This window comes from Ranitomeya variabilis, chromosome 6 (genome assembly GCF_051348905.1).
Source record: "Ranitomeya variabilis isolate aRanVar5 chromosome 6, aRanVar5.hap1, whole genome shotgun sequence".
In the NCBI taxonomy this organism is placed as follows: Eukaryota; Metazoa; Chordata; class Amphibia; order Anura; family Dendrobatidae; genus Ranitomeya; species Ranitomeya variabilis.
In genome coordinates this window covers 525,182,402-525,204,409 of record NC_135237.1, presented here as the reverse complement: position 1 = coordinate 525,204,409, position 22,008 = coordinate 525,182,402, and the positions used below count along the sequence as shown (strand labels likewise).

Genomic DNA, 22,008 nt, shown 5'->3' with positions numbered 1-22,008 from the left:
CTGTGTGGCTCCCCCTGTTGTATGTATGGCTCCCCCCGTCCCATCTTGTATGAATGGTTGGGCTCCCCTGTCCTCCTCACCCTCATAGCGCAGTCGCCGAATGTCCCTGCATCTCTATTGTCCCAGCGCGGCAGCTTCTTCCTGTGCTGAGCGGTCACGTATTACCGCTCATTAAGGTAATGAATATGCACTCCACGCCTATGGGAGTGGAGACGCGTGCAAATTCATTACCTTAATGAGCGGTACCACCTGACCGCTGAGCACAGGAACAGGAAAGAGCTGCTGGCACCTGGACGGAGATGCAGCAATGGAAGGTGAGTATCTTCTGGAAGCCACCAGCTGCAGCCGTCACTGTGCTACAGCTGACGGCTCCCCAACGGCTTTCTGGGACCGTGACTCGTGTATAAACCGAGGGGGGCGTTTTCAGCACAAAAAAAAATGTGCTGAAAATCTCGGCTTAGACACGAGTATATACGGTAGTTCATTGTGACAGCATTCCATTTTCCCCAATCAGGATGCTTCTCGCCATAAAGATAAGAGCCATTCCTGCATCATCAGGTTTAGTACTTTCTCTTTCGTTATTTCTTTTTATTTTATGTAATAGTATATATTGTATTGCTTTGTTCCCATTTTGCATCATATTTGTATATTATATATATATATTTTTTAATAAACACTGCCTACCTTTCCGTATTCAATATATAAAATGTAATCGCTTAGTTCCTCTTGCTCTGCAAACCGCACCCTTGAAGCCATACGAAACCTGTAACGGGTGTCCAATCGGCCTGTGTAAACAATTAGGGTGGCAGATATATGTTCCCTTTTGTTATTGTGTAGTTGGCAGTGTTCATACCGGGGTATATATATTCCATATGCTCACTGTGAGTTCCCCAATAACCGGCCTAGTAGTGGAAGCTGCCATCATTAGTCAGTCAATTGCGTAATTGTCCTAACGATTGGAGGCAGTGGAGTTGGGTTCCCTGACAAACTAGTGGCAGCGGTGGGATCTGCGCAACTCCCCCTTGTGTCCTCCATGACAATGATTACCTTATATACTCGTGTATAAGACGAGGCACCTAATTTTGCCATGAAAAACCGGGAAAAGTTATTGACTCGAGTATAAGCCGGGTATGCATAGTCCCCCCCCATTCCCCATCCTGGTACGCATGGCCCCTCATCCCCATCCTGGTATGCATGGCCCCTCATCCCCATCCTCGTGTGCATTGTCCCCTCATCCCCATCCTTGTATGCATGGCTCCTCGTCCCTATAAAAAACAAAACAAAAAAAACAACAAAACAAAAACATCCTACTTACCTTCCCTGCGTGCCCTCGCTGCATCTCGTTCTGGTGCCAGCAGCTCTTTCAGCCGAGCGATCACGTTTCCCCGCTCATTAAGGTAATGAATATTCACCTCTCTCCACGCCTATGGGAGTGGAGAGAGGTGAATATTCATAACTCTTAAGTAGCGTGATAGCCCGGCAGCTGCTGGAAGCCGGCGGCTGTGGCTGAGACTGTGCGCACTATAAGAGAAATGAATATTCACTGCCAGTGCAGTGAATATTCATTTCTCTTGAGAAGCGGGCACAGGCTTTAAGCTGCAGCTGCTGACTCCTGCTTCCTGTTACCCGCTGCTTCCCCTCCCCAGCCTTCTTCTGGGACAATGACTAATGTATAAGCTGAGGGGGGTCTTTTTAGAACAAAAACAACGTGCTGAAAAACTCGGCTTATACATTTTCTCCTCCATGCTGACAGCGAGTGAACAGTCTATTCTGGGGAGATTTAATAGATTTTCATGTTTGATAGTGGATGCAATTTCACTCACCGACATCAGTGACATGAAATGATGCTCTTACGTTTTTTTTTTTCACTAAGAAAACAGCGTATTGATTTGGCAACGTTTTATTTGGTCAAGACATGATACAAATTATGTAATAAAAAAACAGCTTGAAAAATGGAGAACAAATTGTGCAAAAAAAAACCCCACGTATCACATTAGAAAAGATAAAATAGGCAAATGAAGTTAAAGACTGGCATGCTGGGCGAGGAAAGCCCTTATCCTCTGTAACAGCTCTTTCTTCACACTGTCAGGCACCAGGGCTGGAGAGAAGAAGGGGACAATGATTAGACTGACGCATGTCTGCAAATATTATTATTAATATTATTTATTATTGTAGTGCCATTTATTCCATGAAGCTTTACATGTGAGGAGGGGTATACATAATAAAGACAAGTACAATAATCTTAAACAATACAAGTCACGACTGGTACAGTAGGAGAGAGGACCCTGCCCGCGAGGGCTCACAATCTACAAAAATGGAAAATATTAATTCATTGAGACAAAAAAAGTGTATGTATAAATGTGCTATTAGTACAAGTTCATCAAACTTATGAATGTATTCTTATTTCCAAAAGTGACCAGAATTTCAGCGATCAGCTCCACTTCTAACTTGTGATGATGTGTGTTATGCGTGAAGGGGGCTGGCCGACTGCTCGTTTCAATAGCTAAACTTTCTGTTTATGCATCGGCCATGGCAGAAAAGGGGGCTGACCCGGCTGTTGACTCGGCCTAAAGTGGAGCTGCCTTACCAATCACAGACAAGGGTTTTTCGGACTGTCATGTTTATACTACTGGCACTCAGAGACTTTTTTTTGCTGAGTTTTCAGAGCACAAGCTCAAAAGTTTGAGAGTTTCTGCTTCAAAATCTCCCAGCGCACATTGCCTTAACAGCTCTTTCGTTTTTGTAGCAGAGGAGGAAGATGAGCAGTTGCAGATCTATTCTGCCCATGATAAGGACTTGTGCTGAATCAAATATCCACAACAGTCTATTTGGGGCCTTTAGGACAAAGCATTTTTATCATTTTCTTGTTGTCGCACTCCAACAAAGCCATATCAGCGCTTGATTTTTGTGCGACGAGTTGTATTTCCCAATGGCGATATTTAGAGGCACATACAGTATATCTCATTAACTCTTTATGGGAAGGAATGGGAATTAGAAAAAAAAACAGCAATTCTGTTTTTTTTAAAATGTATTTTAATGATGCATTGTTTACTCAAATAAAAGTATTAAACTTATCTTGTGGGTCAGAACGATTACAGCTATTCCAAATTTATATACATTGTACATAGCAGTCAGTTCCCAATGCAGACGGCGCAGATCCTGAACCTGCTCCACCAACACGATGTAGATGGACATTTTAGTTCAGAAAATAACACTTTACCGCATTGCGATAGGGAAATTGGTTAAAGAAACATTTGTTTGGGGCTTCGCTATAGGCGTCTATACAAATACCAAAAATGATTAATGATAAAACTGGAAAATTACTTTAATCAGGAACACGTGAGATCAGTACTTCCTTCATTTTTTCTTGGTCCAGTAGTTAAAGGGGTATTCCTAAATTCAAGATCCGATCCCAATATGTAGTAGGTGTAATAATAATATTAGCAAATAACTCCAATTAGAAATGTAGTATAGTTCTTCTGATTCATTAGGTTACTTACCCCATGTGCAGGGCATTGCAGTAGTTTCGGCATCCTTGGTTACAACCACTCAATGACAAACAAAGTATCAGTGTATAGATCTATGGCATGTAAACATGAAATATATCAAACTGGAATTGCATTACTGCACTAGAAAATAAGAAAAAAAAAATGAAGATACTTAGCGCCTAAATTGGCCAATTCATGTGTGCCCAGCAACCACAATAAGGCGATCCTCTTTGTTGGGAACCTATCTAATGCGATTCCTCTCTTGGGCTGATAATCTTAATGTATATGGGTAGGTAGGATCCGGCTGTGATTAAAAACAGCCTCAGGCTGATGGGTGGAGAGCTCAGTCAGGGAGCCCATTTATAAATAACAAAAGACTGACCATCGCTTCCAAACAGAAAACTGGTGTGTACAGGAGCATAGTAAGGGTAGCCATGTCTACACATAACAAATAAAGTAGGACTCAGTAGCACTACAGCATGCAAACATGAAATAGATCAAATCTGAATTGCATTACTGCCAGGAGAGGAATCATTAGATTGTGAACCCTCGCGGGCAGGGTCCTCTCCTCCTGTACCAGTTGTGACTTGTACTGTTACGATTGCTGTACTTGCTTTTTTTATTATGTATACCCCTCCTCACATGGAATAAATGGCGCTATAAGAATAATTACATTTCCAAAAAGAGGATTGCCTTGTCTTGGCTGTTGAGCACACATGAATTGGCCAATTTATATGCCAAGTATCTTCATTTTTCCCTATTACCTAGAGCAGTGATGCAATTCCAATTTCATGATATATATATGGAGGAGACTACTGTTAGTAGGCACCTTTTCACACCCGCTTTCTGTTTGGAAGTGATGGTCAGTCTTTTGATATTCATATAATGATAGTTAGCTGTTAGTGGACGTAACCATGGATACATAAGCTACAACAATGCCCTGCACATGGGGTGAGGACCTAGCAAATCAGAAGAACTATACCACATTTGTAATTGGAGGTATTTGCTAATATTATTACACCCACTACATATTGGGATATGATCTTGGAGACAGGAGTATCAATTTCACTTTTTCCTACTGCAAAAAAAAGAAAAAAAAAAAAAAACAGTCCAATTTCTGGTCGGCCACAGAACAGTCAGTTGTCATCACTCACCTCTGCCCTTGGGAGTAATTTCTGCGACCAGATCATCCACGGTGACGTGCTCAAGTCCTTTCTCATTAATCACATCTAGAACATGAACACACACACACTTGTTAGAGGATCCGGCTGAGCGCAACAGGAAAGAACAACCATAAAGGGACCAAACGGCGACAACCTCACAGGCATTTTCTGGAGAAATGAAGGGTCGGGTAGTGAAAGGACCTCGCTGACATATTACTTGGCATTTCTGATATTTTTAAAGCCAAGACCAGAGCCGCAGACCAGGCGATTCTTGCTGTAAAAAATACCATAACGTAAAAAGCGCAAATATGAACAGAGACCTAAATAGATTCAGTGAGTTACAGATCAGTCTACAGAAATATGGGGAGCAGGCGGCAAAGGGGGAAATGGCTCGCTAATTAAAGCAGCAATTTCTCATTTTGCCTATACAGTATCACATAGACCATTAATAAATAATAATGCAATGGTTTGTGAGTATGCCTCGAGTTCCCGTTTTAGCTGGGATGTCTGCCATATTGATTCCCTTAATGCAGACTACACGTCCCATGATGCCTCTGCTGCGGACGTGGGGGGTCACATTGCACTTTGCTCGGGCTGGAGCCCCGTCTAACAGCAGCAGTAACAGATCAGTGACATGGGACTGCTGCCCCTCACACTTTAGAGACTCTCTGCATCCTATTGTGAGATATACAGATAGAAAGTAAATGTAATATCTGATTATACATGATGTATATATTTGAATATATATGAAAATTACGTTTTCTTAAAAGGCGTTTCCCACAAACAAACATAATTTTAATCAACAGATCTCGGAATAATAATAATTTCCACAATTGGAAGTGTATAAATAAAATGTTCCTGTGCTGAGATAATCTTATAAATGTGTCCCTGCTGTGTACTGTGTAATGGCGGTGTGTGACCCTAAAGGGACATGGTCTGATCATACCACATCTCCTGGGCAGGGGAGGAAGTAAAAAAAAAAGTATACAGATATTACAGCATGGGGATCAAATAATTCTTTCTTTGCAGGTAAAACATAAAAAAATAATAATAATAATTTCTGATCCCCTGCAGTCCTATCTGTATACTCTTTTGCTTCCTCCCCTGCTGTCCTGTCTGTATACTCTTTTGCTTCCTCTCCTGCCCAGGAGCTGGGGTATGATCAGACCATGTTCCTGCCAGGGCTGTGGAGTCGGAGTTGTGGAGTCGGCATAATGAAATTTGAGGAGTCGGAGGTTTGGCTTATCGACTCCACAGCCCTGGTTCCTGCATGGCCTCGCTCAGTTGGTCTAGTCTGAATGTGGCTGGAAGATTACAAGTCACATAATTGCATTCACGTGACTGCCTGCTCTCGCCTCCGACTTTGGAGAATCCTGACAGCGTGGAGGATGCACGGTGCAGGGATTCAGAAGTCTGCAGTCAGAGTAACTACAAAATTTTAGCAAAAGCCTGGACAACCCTTTTAAAAGGAGTATGGACCAAATAGGACAAGAGTATGAAAATTAGCTTTCTGGCAACGTGAACGTAGAAGAGGTAGCTACCCTATAAGTCAATATTTGATCTCTTAACAACATGACTAAAGGCAGAAACTAAAGCGGTTTCAGGGTGTTTGCCCATCATCAGTACACAGCACTGTCCAGCCAAGTAAGTGCGATGCCCTAAAGGCAAGGTGAGGGAAACTTTTCTACCAGGTTAAAAAAAAAAAGTTGAAAAATTCATCCGAATTCAGGTTTATACACAAAATATAAAACGATCTGCTAATGAGACAGAAAACCATCAATTAAAAAGCCGGTATGGAGGCATGAATAAGGTTCAGCTCACTAATAAAGTACAGCTGGTAACAGGAGGCGACAATATGGTCAGGTAGTCACCAGTGCTGGATCACACAGGTGGGGAGAATCCTGTATGTAGCAATAGTACTGACTGCAGCCCTTAGGCGGTATAATACAATGGTGCTTACATACAAGTACAGGTGATGAATGAGTTACTATAGTACCACAGGCCCCAGCGGACTCCACCGATACATAAGAGTAGGACAAATATTACTACATTATGTTTCCCAGCTGTTCACCTGGATACTGTTGTGTTGTGACCCAGCCCCTCACGGTTACAGAATACTGATGGGTCATTGTGGTTGGCCCCTCTTCATACAGCTTAGTTGTGCTTTCGGTATTTTTCATCATTTTGATCAGTGTTTGTTCAATGTGTCAGGCTTTTACCATCAGCGATTTTCAGAAATGAATAATAAATTGTCAAGCTTCCACTAAACTCTACATCATCACGGACAGAACAACGATGCCTGATTTTTCACGGACCCATAGACTTGTATGGTCGATCTTCATCTGACGCGTCTCTGATTTTTTTGTGGTTCTAGTTCACAAAATACATGAACATATGACTGACACCATAGACTTGAGTGGGGACGTATTTAATCCGTAAAACCCATGGATAACACATACGTAAAAAAAATGTGACATCTGAATGAGGCTTAATACATATGACGTTGGTAAGGGCTGAGTGTCCAGAACTAATCACCTGTGAGCACAAAAGGATCATGCATATCCTAATCCAACATGCCTGACCCTAACGTCTGGGTGGGTGGGGTAGACATTCATCCAATATCTATATCCACAGCTCATTCAGAAAACGGAGACTCTACCTTTGCAGTGCGCCTTCAGCTGGTCTCTCCATCCGCACTCGATAAGCTTTGCCGTTAACAAATCTTTAAGGCTTTGAATGAAGAAAGAAATAAAAATAATTAGAGATGAAACGTAGATTGTAACATAACGCATTATGGTTTGTAGTAAATTGGTCCTTATTAGTGAATGTGCTGGGATAAGGTGTTGTCCGCCATGCTCGTGTTCTAACCGAGTGACTTCGGAGTGCTCGACAACTATGCTTGATTTCCCGCGGCTGATCGACAGCCACAACACATGCAGGGATTGGCATTTTGTTAGGTAATCCTGGCATGTGTCAACCAATTTTCGAGCACGCAGAAGACATTAATAAGCACCTGATAACACCGTAACCGAGCACATTCGCTCATCACAAGTGCTTACCGATCACATCAGCCATGCAAGCCTATTCCCAGAATTACCATTTAACGCTGGAACTTAGAGCGGTTGTGGCGATATTGATCGATCTGTGCTCATTTATGGGGAGAAATCGGATCGTCCTTTAGTGCTCAAAGCTGAACTCATGCGTCGCCGTCAGTAGCTGAAAGGTCAGCGTGCACTCCGCCTTACTCTACCCTTTACCTTGTGGATACCATTCCTAACTTCTGTCCTTTCAGTATACGGTACCGAAATAAAACTTTACCAACATTTCTAGAAAATCTTTCCGTGAGGTTATATTAAATGTTCTTATCTTGGTTACAGACAGCTCGACTGTCACTCATGAGCCAGGAAAGATTACAGGTGCCATCATAGGGAGTAATAGATTGTCACCGCTCCGGCTGATGCACAGAGATAAGACAAAGCACATTTCTTACAGCTACAAAAGGTCCCACAGAAATCCCGGGAAGTCAAGGAAATCACAGCAAATATCGTCACATTGCCGCTGGCGGGACAGCGAACGGAAGGCATGATAAGTATGTGTGTGATGGGGCCGGAGAAGGACTCTCCGCACAATGCCAAGATGTCGCCTCGCACACTCAGGCTCGGAGGTAACATTATTCCATCAGTTTCTGCACTTACAATATGATGAGAGCAATCAGCGTTCCCACCCCATAGATAGCGAGCCGAACTCCGGGCACGGCCCTACTCATGTGCGCTGGACAGGTTCTATACAGCTCTTTGGATGTGGTTGAAAAAAAAAAAAAAGAACATAAGCTTTGGAAATAAATATTCACATCCTTATTTCTAGCAGTTAAAATTAGGTTTTTGGGTTCATTTTTTTTTTTTTTCATCCATCAAAATTTGTATTATATACATAAAAAATAAATAATTAAATCTCGCAATTTTCACATATGCTGTTTGGGCTTCTTTAGACTTCCTGCTTCAGGAAACAACACATGTACCTAGCCACAATGCTCGGACCCCGATCCTATCTTTTCTGTTGAAGCATTTAATCCCTTTACCCCCAAGGGTGGTTTGCACGTTAATGACCGGACCAATTTTTACAGTTCTGACCACTGTCCCTTTATGAGATTATAACTCTGGAACGCTTCAACGGATCCTGGTGATTCTGACTTTGTTTTCTCGTGACATATTGTACTTCATGATAGTGGTAACATTTCTTTGATATTACTTGCGTTTATTTGTGGAAAAAAAACTAAAATTTCGCAATTTTCCAACTTTGAATTTTCATGCACTTAAATCACAGAGATATGTCACACAAAATACTTAATAAGTAACATTTCCCACATGTCTACTTTACATCAGCACAATTTTGGAACCAAAATTATTTTTTGCAAGGGAGTTATAAGGGTTAAAAGTTGACCAGCAATTTCTCATTTTTACACCATTTTTCTTTTTTTTTTATTTTTTTATTTTTTTAGGGACCACATTACATTTGAAGTCACTTTGAGGGGTCTATATGATAGAAAATACCCAAGTGTGACACCATTCTAAAAACTGCACCCCTCAAGGTGCTCAAAACCACATTCAAGAAGTTTATTAACCCTTCAGGTGCTTCACAGGAATTTCTGGAATGTTTTTAAAAAAAAAAAAAAAAAAAATGAACATTTAACCTTTTTCACAAAAAAATTACCTCAGATCCAATTTGTTTTATTTTACCAAGGGTAACAGGAGAAATTGGACCCCAGAAATTGTTATACAATTTGTCCTGAGTACGCCGATACCCCATATGTGGAGATAAACCACTGTTTGGGCGCACGGCAGAGCTCGGAAGGGAAGGAGCGCCATTTGACTTTTTCAATGCAGAATTGGCTGGAATTGAGATCGGACGCCATGCCACGTTTGCAGAGCCCCTGATGTGCCTAAACATTGAAACCCCCCACAAGTGACACCATTTTGGAAAGTAGACCCCCTAAGGAACTTATCTAGATGTGTGGTGAGCACTTTGAACGTGCAAGTGCTTCACAGAAGTTTATAATGTAGAGCTGTAAAAATAAAAAATCATTTTTTTTTTTTCACAAAAAATCTTTTCGCCCCCAATTTTTTATTTTCCCAAGGGTAACAAGAGAAATTGGACCCCAAAAGTTGTTGTGCAATTTGTCCTGAGTACGCCGATACCCCATACGTGGGGGGAACCACCGTTTGGGCGCATGGCAGAGCTCGGAAGGGAAGGAGCGCCGTTTTAGAATGCAGACTTAGATGGAATGGTCTGCGGGCCTCATGTTGCGTTTGCAGAGCCCCTGATGTACCTAAACAGTAGAAACCCCCACAAGTGACCCCATATTGGAAACTAGACCCCCCCAAGGAAGTTATCTAGATGTGTTGTGAGAACTTTGAACCACCAAGTGTTTCATTACAGTTTATAACGCAGAGCCGTGAAAATAAAAAATATTTTTTTTCCCACAAAAATGATTTTTTAGCCCCCCGATTTTTTTTCAAGGGTAACAGGAGAAATTGGACAGCAAAAGTTGTTGTCCCATTTGTCCTGAGTACAATGATACCCCCATATGTGCGGGGGAACCACTGTTTGGGCTCGAAAGGGAAGAAATGGCGTTTTGGAATCCAGACTTTGATGGAATGGTCTGCAGGCGTTACGTTGCGTTTGCAGAGCCCCTGATGTACTAAAACAATGGAAACCCTCCAATTCTAACTCCAAACCTAACCCCATCACACCTCTAACCCTAATCCCGACCCTAACCCCAACACACCCCTAACCGAAACCACACCCCTAACCCTAATCCCAAACCCAACACACCCCTAACCCTGACACACCCCTAACCCCGACACACCCCTAACCCAACCGTAAACGTAATCCAAACCCTAACCCCAACCCTAACTTTAGCCCCAACCCTAACGGGAAAATGGAAATAAATACATTTTTTTTATTTGATTATTTTTCCCTAAGGTGGTGATAAAGGGGGGCTTGATTTACTATTTATAGTGTGTTTTTATGTTTGGCAGCCGTCACACACTAAAAGATGCTTTTTATTGCAAAAAATAGTTTTTGCATCACCACATTTTGAGAGCTATAATTTATCCATATCTTGGTCCACAGAGTCATGTGAGGTCTTGTTTTTTGCCGGACGAGTTGATGTTTTTATTGATACCATTTTCGGGCCCATGACATTTTTTGATCGCTTTTTATTCCGATTTTTGTTAGGCAGAATGAACAAAAACCAGCAATTCATGAATTTCTTTTGGGGGGGGGTTGATAAAAAGCAGTTATATTCTTCAGGTCGGTACGATTACAGCGATACCTCATTTCTATCTTTTTTTGTGTTTTGGCGCTTTTATACAATCAAAACTATTTTATATAAAAATTAATTATTTTTGCATCGCTTTATTCTGATGGCTATAGCTTTTTTTTTTTCTTTGATGACGCTGTATGGCGGCTCGTTTTTTTGCAGGACAAGATGACCGTTTCAGCGGTACCATGGTTATTTATATCCGTCTTTTTGATTATTGTTATTCCACTTTTTGTTCGGCGGTATGATGATAAAGAATTGTTTTTCTCGTTATTTTTTTTATGGTGTTCACTGAAGGGGTTAACTAGTCGGGTAGTTACAGATGCGGCAATACTAAATATGTGTACTTTTATTGTGTTTTTTATTTACATAAAGAAATGTATTTATTGGAACAATATTTATTTTATTTATTTAGGAATTTAAAAAATATATATTTTTACACAGTGGAATATTTTTTTTTTGTAACTTTTTTACATTGTCCCTGGGTGGGACATCACTATGTAGCGTCAGAACGCTAATCTGACACTTTGCAGTGCACTGTGTCAGATCAGCGATCTGACAGGCACAGCTGGAGGCTTGCTGGCGCCTCCCTGCAGGACCCGAACGACCCTGGCAGCCATCTTGTAGCGGGGCCTGCAGGGAGGAGAACGGAGGAGACGCTCGGAACAACGCAATCACATTGCGTTGTTCAGAGGGGTCTCAGGGAAGCACGCAGGGAGCCCCCTCTCTGCCTGATGCTTCTCTATGCCACTGGAACGCTGCAATCATGTTTGATCGCAGTGTGCCGGGGGTTAATGTGCCGGGGGCGGTCCGTGACCGCTCCTGGCACATAGTGCCGAATGTCAGCTGTAATAATCAGTTGACACCCGGCCGCGATTGGCCGTGCTCCCCCCGTGAGCGCGGCTGATCGCATATGACGTACTATCCCGTCGATGGTCATACGGGCCCGGGTCACCTCGATGGGATAGTACGTCAGATGTCAGAAAGGGGTTAATGAGCGTGTTGCAGAAGTCACTGTGAAAGGAAGGGGGAGCTGTGACATTGCCTATTGTGATTGGTGGATCCTGTGTTATCAGCTCATTATAATGCTGTTACCTGTCATTGCCATCCTGCCCCTGATGATAATGAGCCCACTGAAAACTTCCTGTAAGGGCAGGACGTACCAGTCTAAAAAATAGCCAGTGCCCGGTGTGAGAACTGCAAAATTATGATTTTTTTTTTTAAATATAAAAACATAGCCAATTTAAAAACAAAACAAAAATAACAGGTCATTCTTTTAAGATCTCATCCCTTTGAAAAAGGTTTTCCAACCTCTTGCAGCTCCTGTGAGGACATTTCCCTGGTGCCCCACTAGTCTCAAGCCGGTGGAACTGTGACCAGAAGGGGACAAGGAAGCACTGGTACAGTATTACTCCTTTTGTTATTTTACAAAATGGTCCGCTGTTACTACAAAAAAAAAAAAAAAAAAATCCAGGGGACTGAAAACCCCTTCGTTAATGTTCTCATGAAACATCTCATCTCCTGCTCTGTCTGCACGATGCTCGACGGATAAGCAGGAATTGGAGAGGTTGTGAAGGTCTCAAAAATGTTAAGATTTTGCAAGAAAACTGCTCTCGTTTCTGTCAACCTCCCCCCCCCCCCACAAAAAAAAAAACAAAAACGCGCAGGTGTAGTTACTGGAAGAACCTAAAAATAGTTGATCAGTCAGAGTCCCCCATGCGAGCCAACAGAGCCTGAAGGACATGGCATAAAAGCATGAGGAGCTGATGACAGGAGGAATGTAACCAGATCTGGGCTCCGATATGTCCTGCGGTGACGTCATCTCCCGCCTGTCCCCACCGAGCAGCACATTTCTCACATTCTATCAATGACCTTGTAGACAGGTACGTAGCATTGCTCAACACAGGAAAAAGTCGGCAGCGAGAGCCAGAAAATTCTGTCTTGGGACAAACCACCTTCATACACGGTGAGGACTGGAGAACCAGCCGGCAAAATGCATTGTACAGTGACGGGGAGCCATTACATAACGCAGCGAGGTGATCATGGGGCGCTGGTGCCCAGCATCACCGTCTAACCTCTGTCTTATCACATAGACGTGTTTGTTGGGGCTTATATGTCCAGGATCAGTTGTCTCCAAATCTGGGTGGTACAACACAAGTGCTCATACGGGTGCAGCTGCCAAGCCCCATGATCACAGCGCTGTAAATATTTAGCTCTAGGAGATATATACTACACCGTGTTCCAAATTATTATGCAAATTGGATTTAAGTGTCAAAGATTTCATTGTTTTGTTTTTCAAATAAACTCGTGGATGGCATTGTGTCTCAGGGCTCAATGGAACACTGAAATCAATCTTGAACACATGTGATTAGTTTTCCAGGTGATTCTAATTTAAGGAAAACTACTTAAAAATGATGTTCCACATTATTAAGCAGGTCACAGTTTTCAAGTAACATGGGAAATAAAAAGGATCTCTCTGCTGCCGAAAAGCGTTAAATAGTGCAATGCCCTGGACAAGGTATGAAAACATTAAATATTTCACAAAAACTTAAGAGTGATCATCATACTATGAAGAGATTTGTGACTGAAACAGACACAGGCAGAGTTCATGCAGATAAAGGCATAATGAGGAAGGTTTCTGCCAGCCAAATTCGTTGGATTAAGAGAGCAGCTGCCAAAATTCTATATCAAAGCAGCAAACAGTTATTTGAAGCTGCTGTTGCCTCTGGAATCCCTCGGACCTCAAGGTGCAGGATCCTTCAAAGGCTTGCTGCTGTGCATAAACCTACTATTCGGCCACCCCTAAACAGTGTTCACAAGCACAAACGGTTGCAGTGGGCCCAGACATACATGAAGACTGGCCCTGGATGGTCCAGATGGATGGAGTAGTGGATGGTTGGTGGATGGCCACCATGTCCCAACAAGGCTGCAACGTCAGCAAGGAGGTGGAGGAGTCATGTTTTGGGCCAGAATCATGGGAAACAGCTGGTAAGGCCCTTTAAGGTTCCTGAAGGTGTGAAAATGACCTCTGCAAAGTATATACAGTTTCTGACTGACAACTTTCTTCCATGGTCTAAAAAGCAGAAACGTGCCTTCAGGAGCAAAAACATCTTCATGCTGACAATGCCCCATCTCATGCTGCAAAGAATACCTCTGAGTCATTGACTGCTATGGGCATAAAAGGAGATAAACTCATGGTGTGGCCACCATCTTCCCCTGACCTCAACCCTATAGAGAACCTTTGGACTATCATCAAGCAAAAGATCTATGAGGGTGGGAAGCAGTTCACATCAAAACAGCAGCTCTGGGAGGCTATTCTGACTTTATGCAAAGAAATAAAAGCAGAAACTCTCCAAAAACTCACAAGTTCAATGGGTGCAAGAATTGTGAAGGTGATATCAAAGAAGGGTCCTATGTTATCATGTAACTTGGCTGGTTAGGATGTTTGGAGTTAGTTTTTTTGTTCAGTGGATGTGACCTCCTAATGCTGCAAACTCCACAAATGAGCATTTTCAGTTCTTTAACCCCTTCACCCCCAAGGGTGGTTTGCACGTTAATGACCGGGCCAATTTTTACAATTCTGACCACTGTCCCTTTATGAGGTTATAACTCTGGAACGCTTCAACGGATCTTGGCGATTCTGACATTGTTTTCTCGTGACATATTGTACTTCATGATAGTGGTAAAATTTCTTCGATATAAGTTGCGTTTATTTGTGAAAAAAACGAATATTTGGCGAAAATTTTGAAAATTTCGCAATTTTCCAACTTTTAATTTTTATGCCCTTAAATCACAGACATATGTCACGCAAAATACTTAATAAGTAACATTTCCCACATGTCTACTTTACATCAGCACAATTTTGGAACCAAAATTTTTTTTTGTGACGGAGTTATAAGGGTTAAAAGTTGACCAGCAATTTCTCATTTTTACAACACCATTTTTTTTTAGGGACCACATCTCATTTGAAGTCATTTTGAGGGGTCTATATGATAGAAAATAATCAAGTGTGACACCATTCTAAAAACTGCACCCCTCAAGGTACTCAAAACCACTTTCAAGAAGTTTATTAACCCTTCAGGTGTTTCACAGGAATTTTTGGAATGTTTAAATAAAAATGAACATTTAACTTTTTTTCACACAAAATTTATTTCAGATCCAATTTGTTTTATTTTACCAAGGGTAACAGGAGAAAATAGACCCCAAAATTTGTTGTACAATTTGTCCTGAGTATGCTGATACCCCATATGTGGGGGTAATCCACTGTTTGGGCGCATGGCAGAGCTCGGAAGGAAAGGAGCGCCATTTGACTTTTCAATGCAAAATTGACTGGAATTGAGATGGGACGCCATGTTGCATTTGGAGAGCCCATGATGTGCCTAAACATTGAAACCCCCCACAAGTGACACCATTTTGGAAAGTAGACCCCCTAAGGAACTTATCTAGATGTGTGGTGAGCACTTTGACCCAACAAGTGCTTCACAGAAGTTTATAATGCAGAGCCGTAAAAATAAAAAATCATATTTTTTCACAAAAATGATCTTTTCGCCCCCAATTTTTTATTTCCCCAAGGGTAAGAGAAGAAATTAGAGCACAAAAGTTGTTGTGCAATTTGTCCTGAGTACGATGATACCCCATATGTGGGGGGGTAAACCACTGTTTGGGCGCATAGCAGAGCTCGGAAGGGAAGGAGCGCTATTTTACTTTTCAATGCAAAATTGACTGGAATTAAGATGGGATGCCATGTTGCGTTTGCAGAGCCCCTGATGTGCCTAAACATTAAAAACCCCCACAAGTGACACCATTTTGGAAAGTAGACCCCCTAAGGAACTTATCTAGATGTGTTTTGAGAGCTTTGAACCCCCAAGTGTTTCACTACAGTTTATAACGCAGAGCCGTGAAAATAAATTCTTTTTTTTTTTTCACAAAAATGATTTTTTAGCCCCCAGTTTTGTATTTTCACAAGGGTAACAGGATAAATTGGACCCCAAAATTTGTTGTCCAATTTGTCCTGAGTATGCTGATACCCGATATGTGGGGGGGAACCACTGTTTGGGCGCATGACAGAGCTCGGAAGGGAAGGAGCGCCATTTGGAATGCAGACTTAAATGGATTGGTCTGCAGGCGTCACGTTGCATTTGCAGAGCCCCTGATGTACGCAAACAGTACAAACCCCCCACAAGTGACCCCATATCGGAAATTAGACCCCCCAAGGAACTTATCTAGATGTGTTGTGAGAACTTTGAACCCCCAAGTGTTTCACTACAGTTTACAACGCAGAGCCGTGAAAATAAAAAATCTTTTTTTTCCCACAAAACTTATTTTTTGGCCCCCAGTTTTGTATTTTCCCAAGGGTAGCAGGAGAAATTGGACCCCAAAAGATGATGTCCAATTTGTCCTGAGTACGCTGATACCCCATATGTTGGGGTAAACCCCTGTTTGGGCACACGGGAGAGCTCGGAAGGGAAGGAGCACTGTTTTCCTTTTTCAATGCAGAATTGGCTGGAATTCAGATCGGATGCCATATCCCGTTTGGAAAGCCCCTGATGTGCCCGAACAGTGGAAACCCCCCAATTATAACTGAAACCCTAATCCAAACACACCCCTTACTCTAATCCCAACAGTAACCCTAACCACTCCTCTAACCCAGACACACCCAACCCTATTCCCAACCGTAAATGTAATCCAAACCCTAACCCTATCTTTAGCCCCAACCCTAACTGTAGCCCCAACCCTAGCCCTAACCCTAGCCCCAACCCTAGCCCTAACCCTAGCAATAACCCTAGCCCTAACTCTAGTCCTAACTCTAGCCCTAACCCTAACCCTAATGGGAAAATGGAAATAAATACATTTTTTAATTTTTTTATTTTTCCCTAACTAAGGGGGTGATGAAGGGGGGTTTGATTTACTTTTATAGCGGGTTTTTTAGCGGATTTTTATGATTGGCAGCCGTCACACACTGAAAGACGCTTTTCATTGCAAAAAATATTTTTTGCGTTACCACATTTTGAGAGCTGTAATTTTTCCATATTTGAGTCCACAGAGTCATGTGAGATCTTGTTTTTTGCGGGATGCGTTGACGTTTTTATTGGTAACATTTTCGGACACGTGACATTTTTTGATCGCTTTTTATTCCGATTTTTGTGAGGCAGAGTGATCAAAAACCAGCTATTCATGAATTTCTTTTTGGGGAGGCGTTTATACCGTTCCGCGTTTGGTAAAATTGATAAAGCAGTTTTATTCGTCGGGTCAGTACGATTACAGCGATATCTCATTTATATCATTTTTTTTATGTTTTGGCGCTTTTATACGATAAAAACTATTTTATAGAAAAAATAATTATTTTGGTATCGCTTTATTCTCAGGACTATAACTTTTTTATTTTTTTGCTGATGATGCTGTATGGCGGCTCGTTTTTTGCGGGACAAGATGACGTTTTCAGCGGTACCATGGTTATTTATATCAGTCTTTTTGATCGCGTGTTATTCCACTTTTTGTTCGGCGGCATGATAATAAAGCGTTGTTTTTTGCCTCGTTTTTTTTTTCTTTTTCTTACGGTGTTTACTGAAGGGGTTAACTAGTGGGCCAGTTTTATAGGTCGGGTCGTTACGGACGCGGCGATACTAAATATGTGTACTTTTATTGTTTTTTTTATTTTATTTAGATAAAGAAATGTATTTATGGGAATAATTTTTTTTTTTTTTTTTCATTATTTTGGAATATTATTATTATTTTTTTTTTTTTACACATTTGGAAAATTTTTTTTTTACTTTTTTTACTTTGCCCCAGGGGGGGACAATACAGATCGGTGATCTGTCAGTTTGCATAGCACTCTGACAGATCACCGATCTGCGAGAAGTGCAGGCTGCTTCACAGTGCCTGCTCTGAGCAGGCTTCTGTGAAGCCACCTCCCTCCCTGCAGGACCCGGATCCGCGGCCATCTTGGATCCGGGTCTGGAGCAGGCAGGGAGGGAGGTAAGACCCTCGCAGCAACGCGATCACATCTCGTTGCTGCGGGGGGCTCAGGGAAGCCCGCAGGGAGCCCCCTCCCTGCGCGATGCTTCCCTGCACCGCCGGCACATCGCGATCATGTTTGATCGCGGTCTGCCGGGGGTTAATGTGCCGGGGGCGGTCTGTGACCGCTCCTGGCACATAGTGCCGGATGTCAGCTGCTATATGCAGCTGACACCCGGCCGCGATCGGCTGCGCTCCCCCCGTGAGCGCGGCCGATCGCGTATGACGTACTATTCCGTCCTTGGGAAGTAGGGCCCACCCCACATGGACGGAATAGTACGTCTAATGACAGAAAGGGGTTAAAACATATCAAATGTTTAGAACTTCTACTGTGCCTAATAATTTGGAACAGTGCATTATGAGGTTTTATTCATTTTGGAGATTATACTGTTATCATTGGGAGGTTTCTGCAATAAAATTCTATGTATACTCTAACGGGTGATGACTTTATTAGACTGACTGTCATTTGCACCGACCATTTAGGAAAATCCGAGAAAAATATAATTTGCATAATAATATAGAACATGGTGTAGTAGAGTTGGGGTTCTTCAATTCCCAGGACCCAGTCCATCAGCCACTTCAGTAAACTGTGGCTGCTACATGGGATTCCAGCGAGGGGCCCCCTACATGCCAGTCGCCCCCTACCTGCCAGCCGCCCCCTACCTGCCAGCATCCTTGGCCCTTGAGTCTTAATTTGATTAGCTGGCAACAATGATGTCACTCCAAAATATGATCCAGTTTACTGGGCTCCCGTCCGGCAGCCAGAGGACTGATGTGGCCCCTGGACTCGTGAAACGATTCGCAATACCTCCAATTACTACCTTTTAACGCAGTATGCTTAAAGGGGTTGTCCGGGCTTTCTGTACGATTTGTGTGCACCTAGGCTGCAGAATGCTGACAGTTTATAATATACTCCCGGTCAGCATTCTGCATGGTGTCCTAGATATCACACCTAGTCTGGTGAGCAGCTCTCTCCTGATTCTGGAGGAGCTGCTCACTCACCAACTAGTTTTCCTGGTCATAATCGCCAGTCTTTGCCAGACCCTCCCCCTCCTGTCCAGCCTCCCCGTGCAGCACACAGTGGGAGGCAGGGGGTGAATGACTCAGCGGATTGGATGAACCAGGAAGAAAAAGGCTTCTACATAGGTGAGTATAATGTGCTGTGCGCATCCATCCATCCCTAATGCACACACACACCTCTATAAAATGAGGTTCTGCAGCAGCTGAAGTATATTATGTGGTATCTACAGTTGTGCTCAAAAGTTTAGATACCCTGGCAGAATTTTTGCTTTCTTGGCCCTTTTGTCAGAGAATATCCATGATAACGCCAAAACTTTTTCTCCACTCATGGTTCGTGGTTGGGTGAAGCTATTTATTGTCAAACTACTGTGTTTTCTCTTTTTAAATCATAATGACAACCCAAAACATCCAAATGACCCCGATCAAAAGTTCACATACCCTGATGATTTTGGCCTGATATCATGCACAGAAGTTGACACAAATGGGTTTGAATGGCTACTAAAGATAACATCCTCATCAGTGACCTGTTTGCTTGTAATCAGTGTGTGCGCATAAAAGCTGAGTGAATTTCTGGGATCCAGACAGACTCTTGCATCTTTCATGCAGCCACTGACATTTCTGGATTGTGAGCCATGGTGAAAGCAAAAGAATTATCAATGGATCTATGGGAAAAGGAAATACTGGAGGCAAATTTGCCCTCATCAGCCTGGAAGCTGCGCATGGAACCTTCTTGGACATTCCAACATGACAACGATCAAAAACACAAGGCCAAGTTGACCTGTCATTGGCTACAGCAGAACAAAGTGAAGGTTCTGGAGTGGACATCTCAGTCTCCTGACCTCAATATCATTGAGCCAATCTGAGGAGATCTCAAGCGCGCAGTTCATGCTAGACAGCCCAGGAATTTACAGGAACTGGAGGCTTTTTGATAAGAAGTGTGGGAAGCTTTACCATGTGAGAAAGTAAAGAACCTCATCCACAATTATCACAAAAGACTTCAAGCTGTCATTGATGATAGAGGGGGCAATACACAGTATTAATAAATGGGGTATGTGAACTTTTGATCAGGGTCATTTGGATGTTTTGGGTTGTCATTATGATTTAATAAGAGAAAACACAGTAGTTAGACAATAAATGGCTGCACCCAACCACTAACCATGAGTGGAGAAAAAGTTTTGGTGTTATCATTCATATTCTCTGAAAAAAGGCCAAGAAAGCAAAAATTCTGCGGGGTGTGTAAACTTTTGAGCGCAACTGTATGTAGATATAGACATTACTATAGACTCTTCACAGTTCTCGTATGTCATGGGTAATGTGGGGACATGTGACGCTCTATCACCACTGTGGATGTGATGTGCGGACATGCGAAGCTCTATCACCACTGTGGATGTGATGTGGAGACATGTGTGAAGCCAGCCGCCTGTGGGAGGCTCCACACTTACTGACTCTGTACTTACCGCTCCCTCTCCCCTGTTTCGATGAGCTTCTGGTTGATCATCGCTCTCATCTGAGCATCTTTATTCATGGTGAAGACACTTGGAGGGAAAAAATAAGAATTTTGAAAACTTAAGAAAAATCTAATCATGCCAATAATATCGCTGTGTACACAGGTCTCATTCATGCACACAATACTCTCTGCGTTTCAAAAAAAATCTGGGAATTTTTTTTTCCCCAAACAATTTTGGATGCTACTTTAACTCTGAAAGATGGGGCTTGTAAGGTCACTCAAGGCAGGGAGGGGTCTGCAGCAGCAAGATAACAATGTGTGCTCCTGACTAGCCTAATTTTTCAGCGATAACGAACGACTCATATTATTTTATATTAAATGTGTTTATATGGCATGAAATGCAGTGATTGTAGTAATATACTCGCCTATCTCTGAGATCCATCACCGTTCAGCTCCTCTTCTCAGTGACGTCATCGCTCTTCAGACTATGTGTGAGCGGGAAGTCTCTATTACAATGAGAGCCTACGCAGCCGTGTTCTGGAGCCCCTTAGACTTCCATTGTAAAAGACACCGGGGAGGGCTTCTTTACGGTCTCAGAGCTCTGCTGGACGTCAGCTGACTGATAAATGTGGAAAATAGCACAGGTTTCCAACACCGCTCTGCTATACTGTGCTCAGCTGCATTGTAGGTATATCATCAGGTGAAAATTCAAAGAGAGGAAAAGCAGTACTCTCACGGGGATGCGGTGCCGACGGTCACAGTTCTGGGGGGTGCAGCCTTCCGGGGGAGGGGGTGCGATGCCGACGGTTACAGTACATGGGGGCTATCGAGCACAGTGCCGGGGGGGGGGGGGGGGGGGGGTGCAGGGCAGTCGGTCACAGCGCCGGGGGGGGGGGTGCAGGGCTCTCCACGGTGACTGTAGCCGCCATGACTGATATCCGGCAGCTCCCTGGAGGAATGAAGCTCAGTGTTGGACTCTTAGGCTACGTTCACATTTGCGTTGTGCGCCGCAGCGTCGGCGACGCAACGCACAACGCAGGAACAACGCATGCACAACGCTGCATTTTGCGACGCATGCGTTCTATTTTTGAACGCAAAAAAAATGCATCATGCTGCGTCCTCTGCGCCATGACGCTTGCGCCAAAAAGGACGCATGCGTCCCAAAACGCAACGCATGTCCATGCGCCCCCATGTTAAGCTGGACACTATTAAACCCTATAGCGGCGGGTTACAGTTTGGGGACATGACAGGTTCAATTTAATTTGGAAAAAGAGTAACAAAAGAGAACCAGTAGGCGGATTTATGTTGTGGAAACAACGATTCTCAGCCACAAAGCCGCCCCATCTGTACAGCACACATGGCGGCGGCTTTCTCCGGCACTAACAGTCCCCTCCTCACCGCTACCTCACACATTACCGCACACACTCCGCACCGGGCCGCAAACCAACTCACCACCAAGTCCGCCAGCCGGAAGTCCCCTCCAGTTGCTTGGCAACCACTTCTAAAGCGGCGTGTTACGTCCCCGGACGTAGCTCTGGTCACGTGACCGTACAC

General features: G+C 43.1%; 1 protein-coding gene across 1 annotated transcript; it reads right to left on the bottom strand.

Moving 5' to 3' along the window:
- Positions 1-1,884: 1,884 nt before the first annotated feature.
- Positions 1,885-21,996, bottom strand: ENY2 (ENY2 transcription and export complex 2 subunit). Its single transcript, XM_077271083.1, has 5 exons — positions 21,907-21,996; positions 20,465-20,542; positions 7,311-7,381; positions 4,643-4,717; positions 1,885-2,098 (listed from the first exon to the last, which is right to left on the bottom strand). Exons 2-5 carry the CDS (start codon positions 20,530-20,532, stop codon positions 2,022-2,024), a joined length of 291 nt encoding a protein of 96 aa, XP_077127198.1. The 5' UTR covers positions 20,533-20,542; positions 21,907-21,996; the 3' UTR covers positions 1,885-2,021.
- Between the last annotated feature and the right edge of the window lie 12 nt (positions 21,997-22,008).

What these genes read in the sequence shown, in the direction of transcription:
- ENY2 (XM_077271083.1), bottom strand. Translation starts at nt 20,532, where the DNA reads ATGAATAAAGATGCTCAGATGAGAGCGATGATCAACCAGAAGCTCATC. An exon ending in GAAACAGGGGAGAGGGAGCG is followed by an intron (nt 7,382 to 20,464) that starts GTAAGTACAGAG and finishes CTTCATTCAAAG; the next exon opens with CCTTAAAGATTTGTTAACGG. An exon ending in GCTGAAGGCGCACTGCAAAG is followed by an intron (nt 4,718 to 7,310) that starts GTAGAGTCTCCG and finishes TTCATGTTCTAG; the next exon opens with ATGTGATTAATGAGAAAGGA.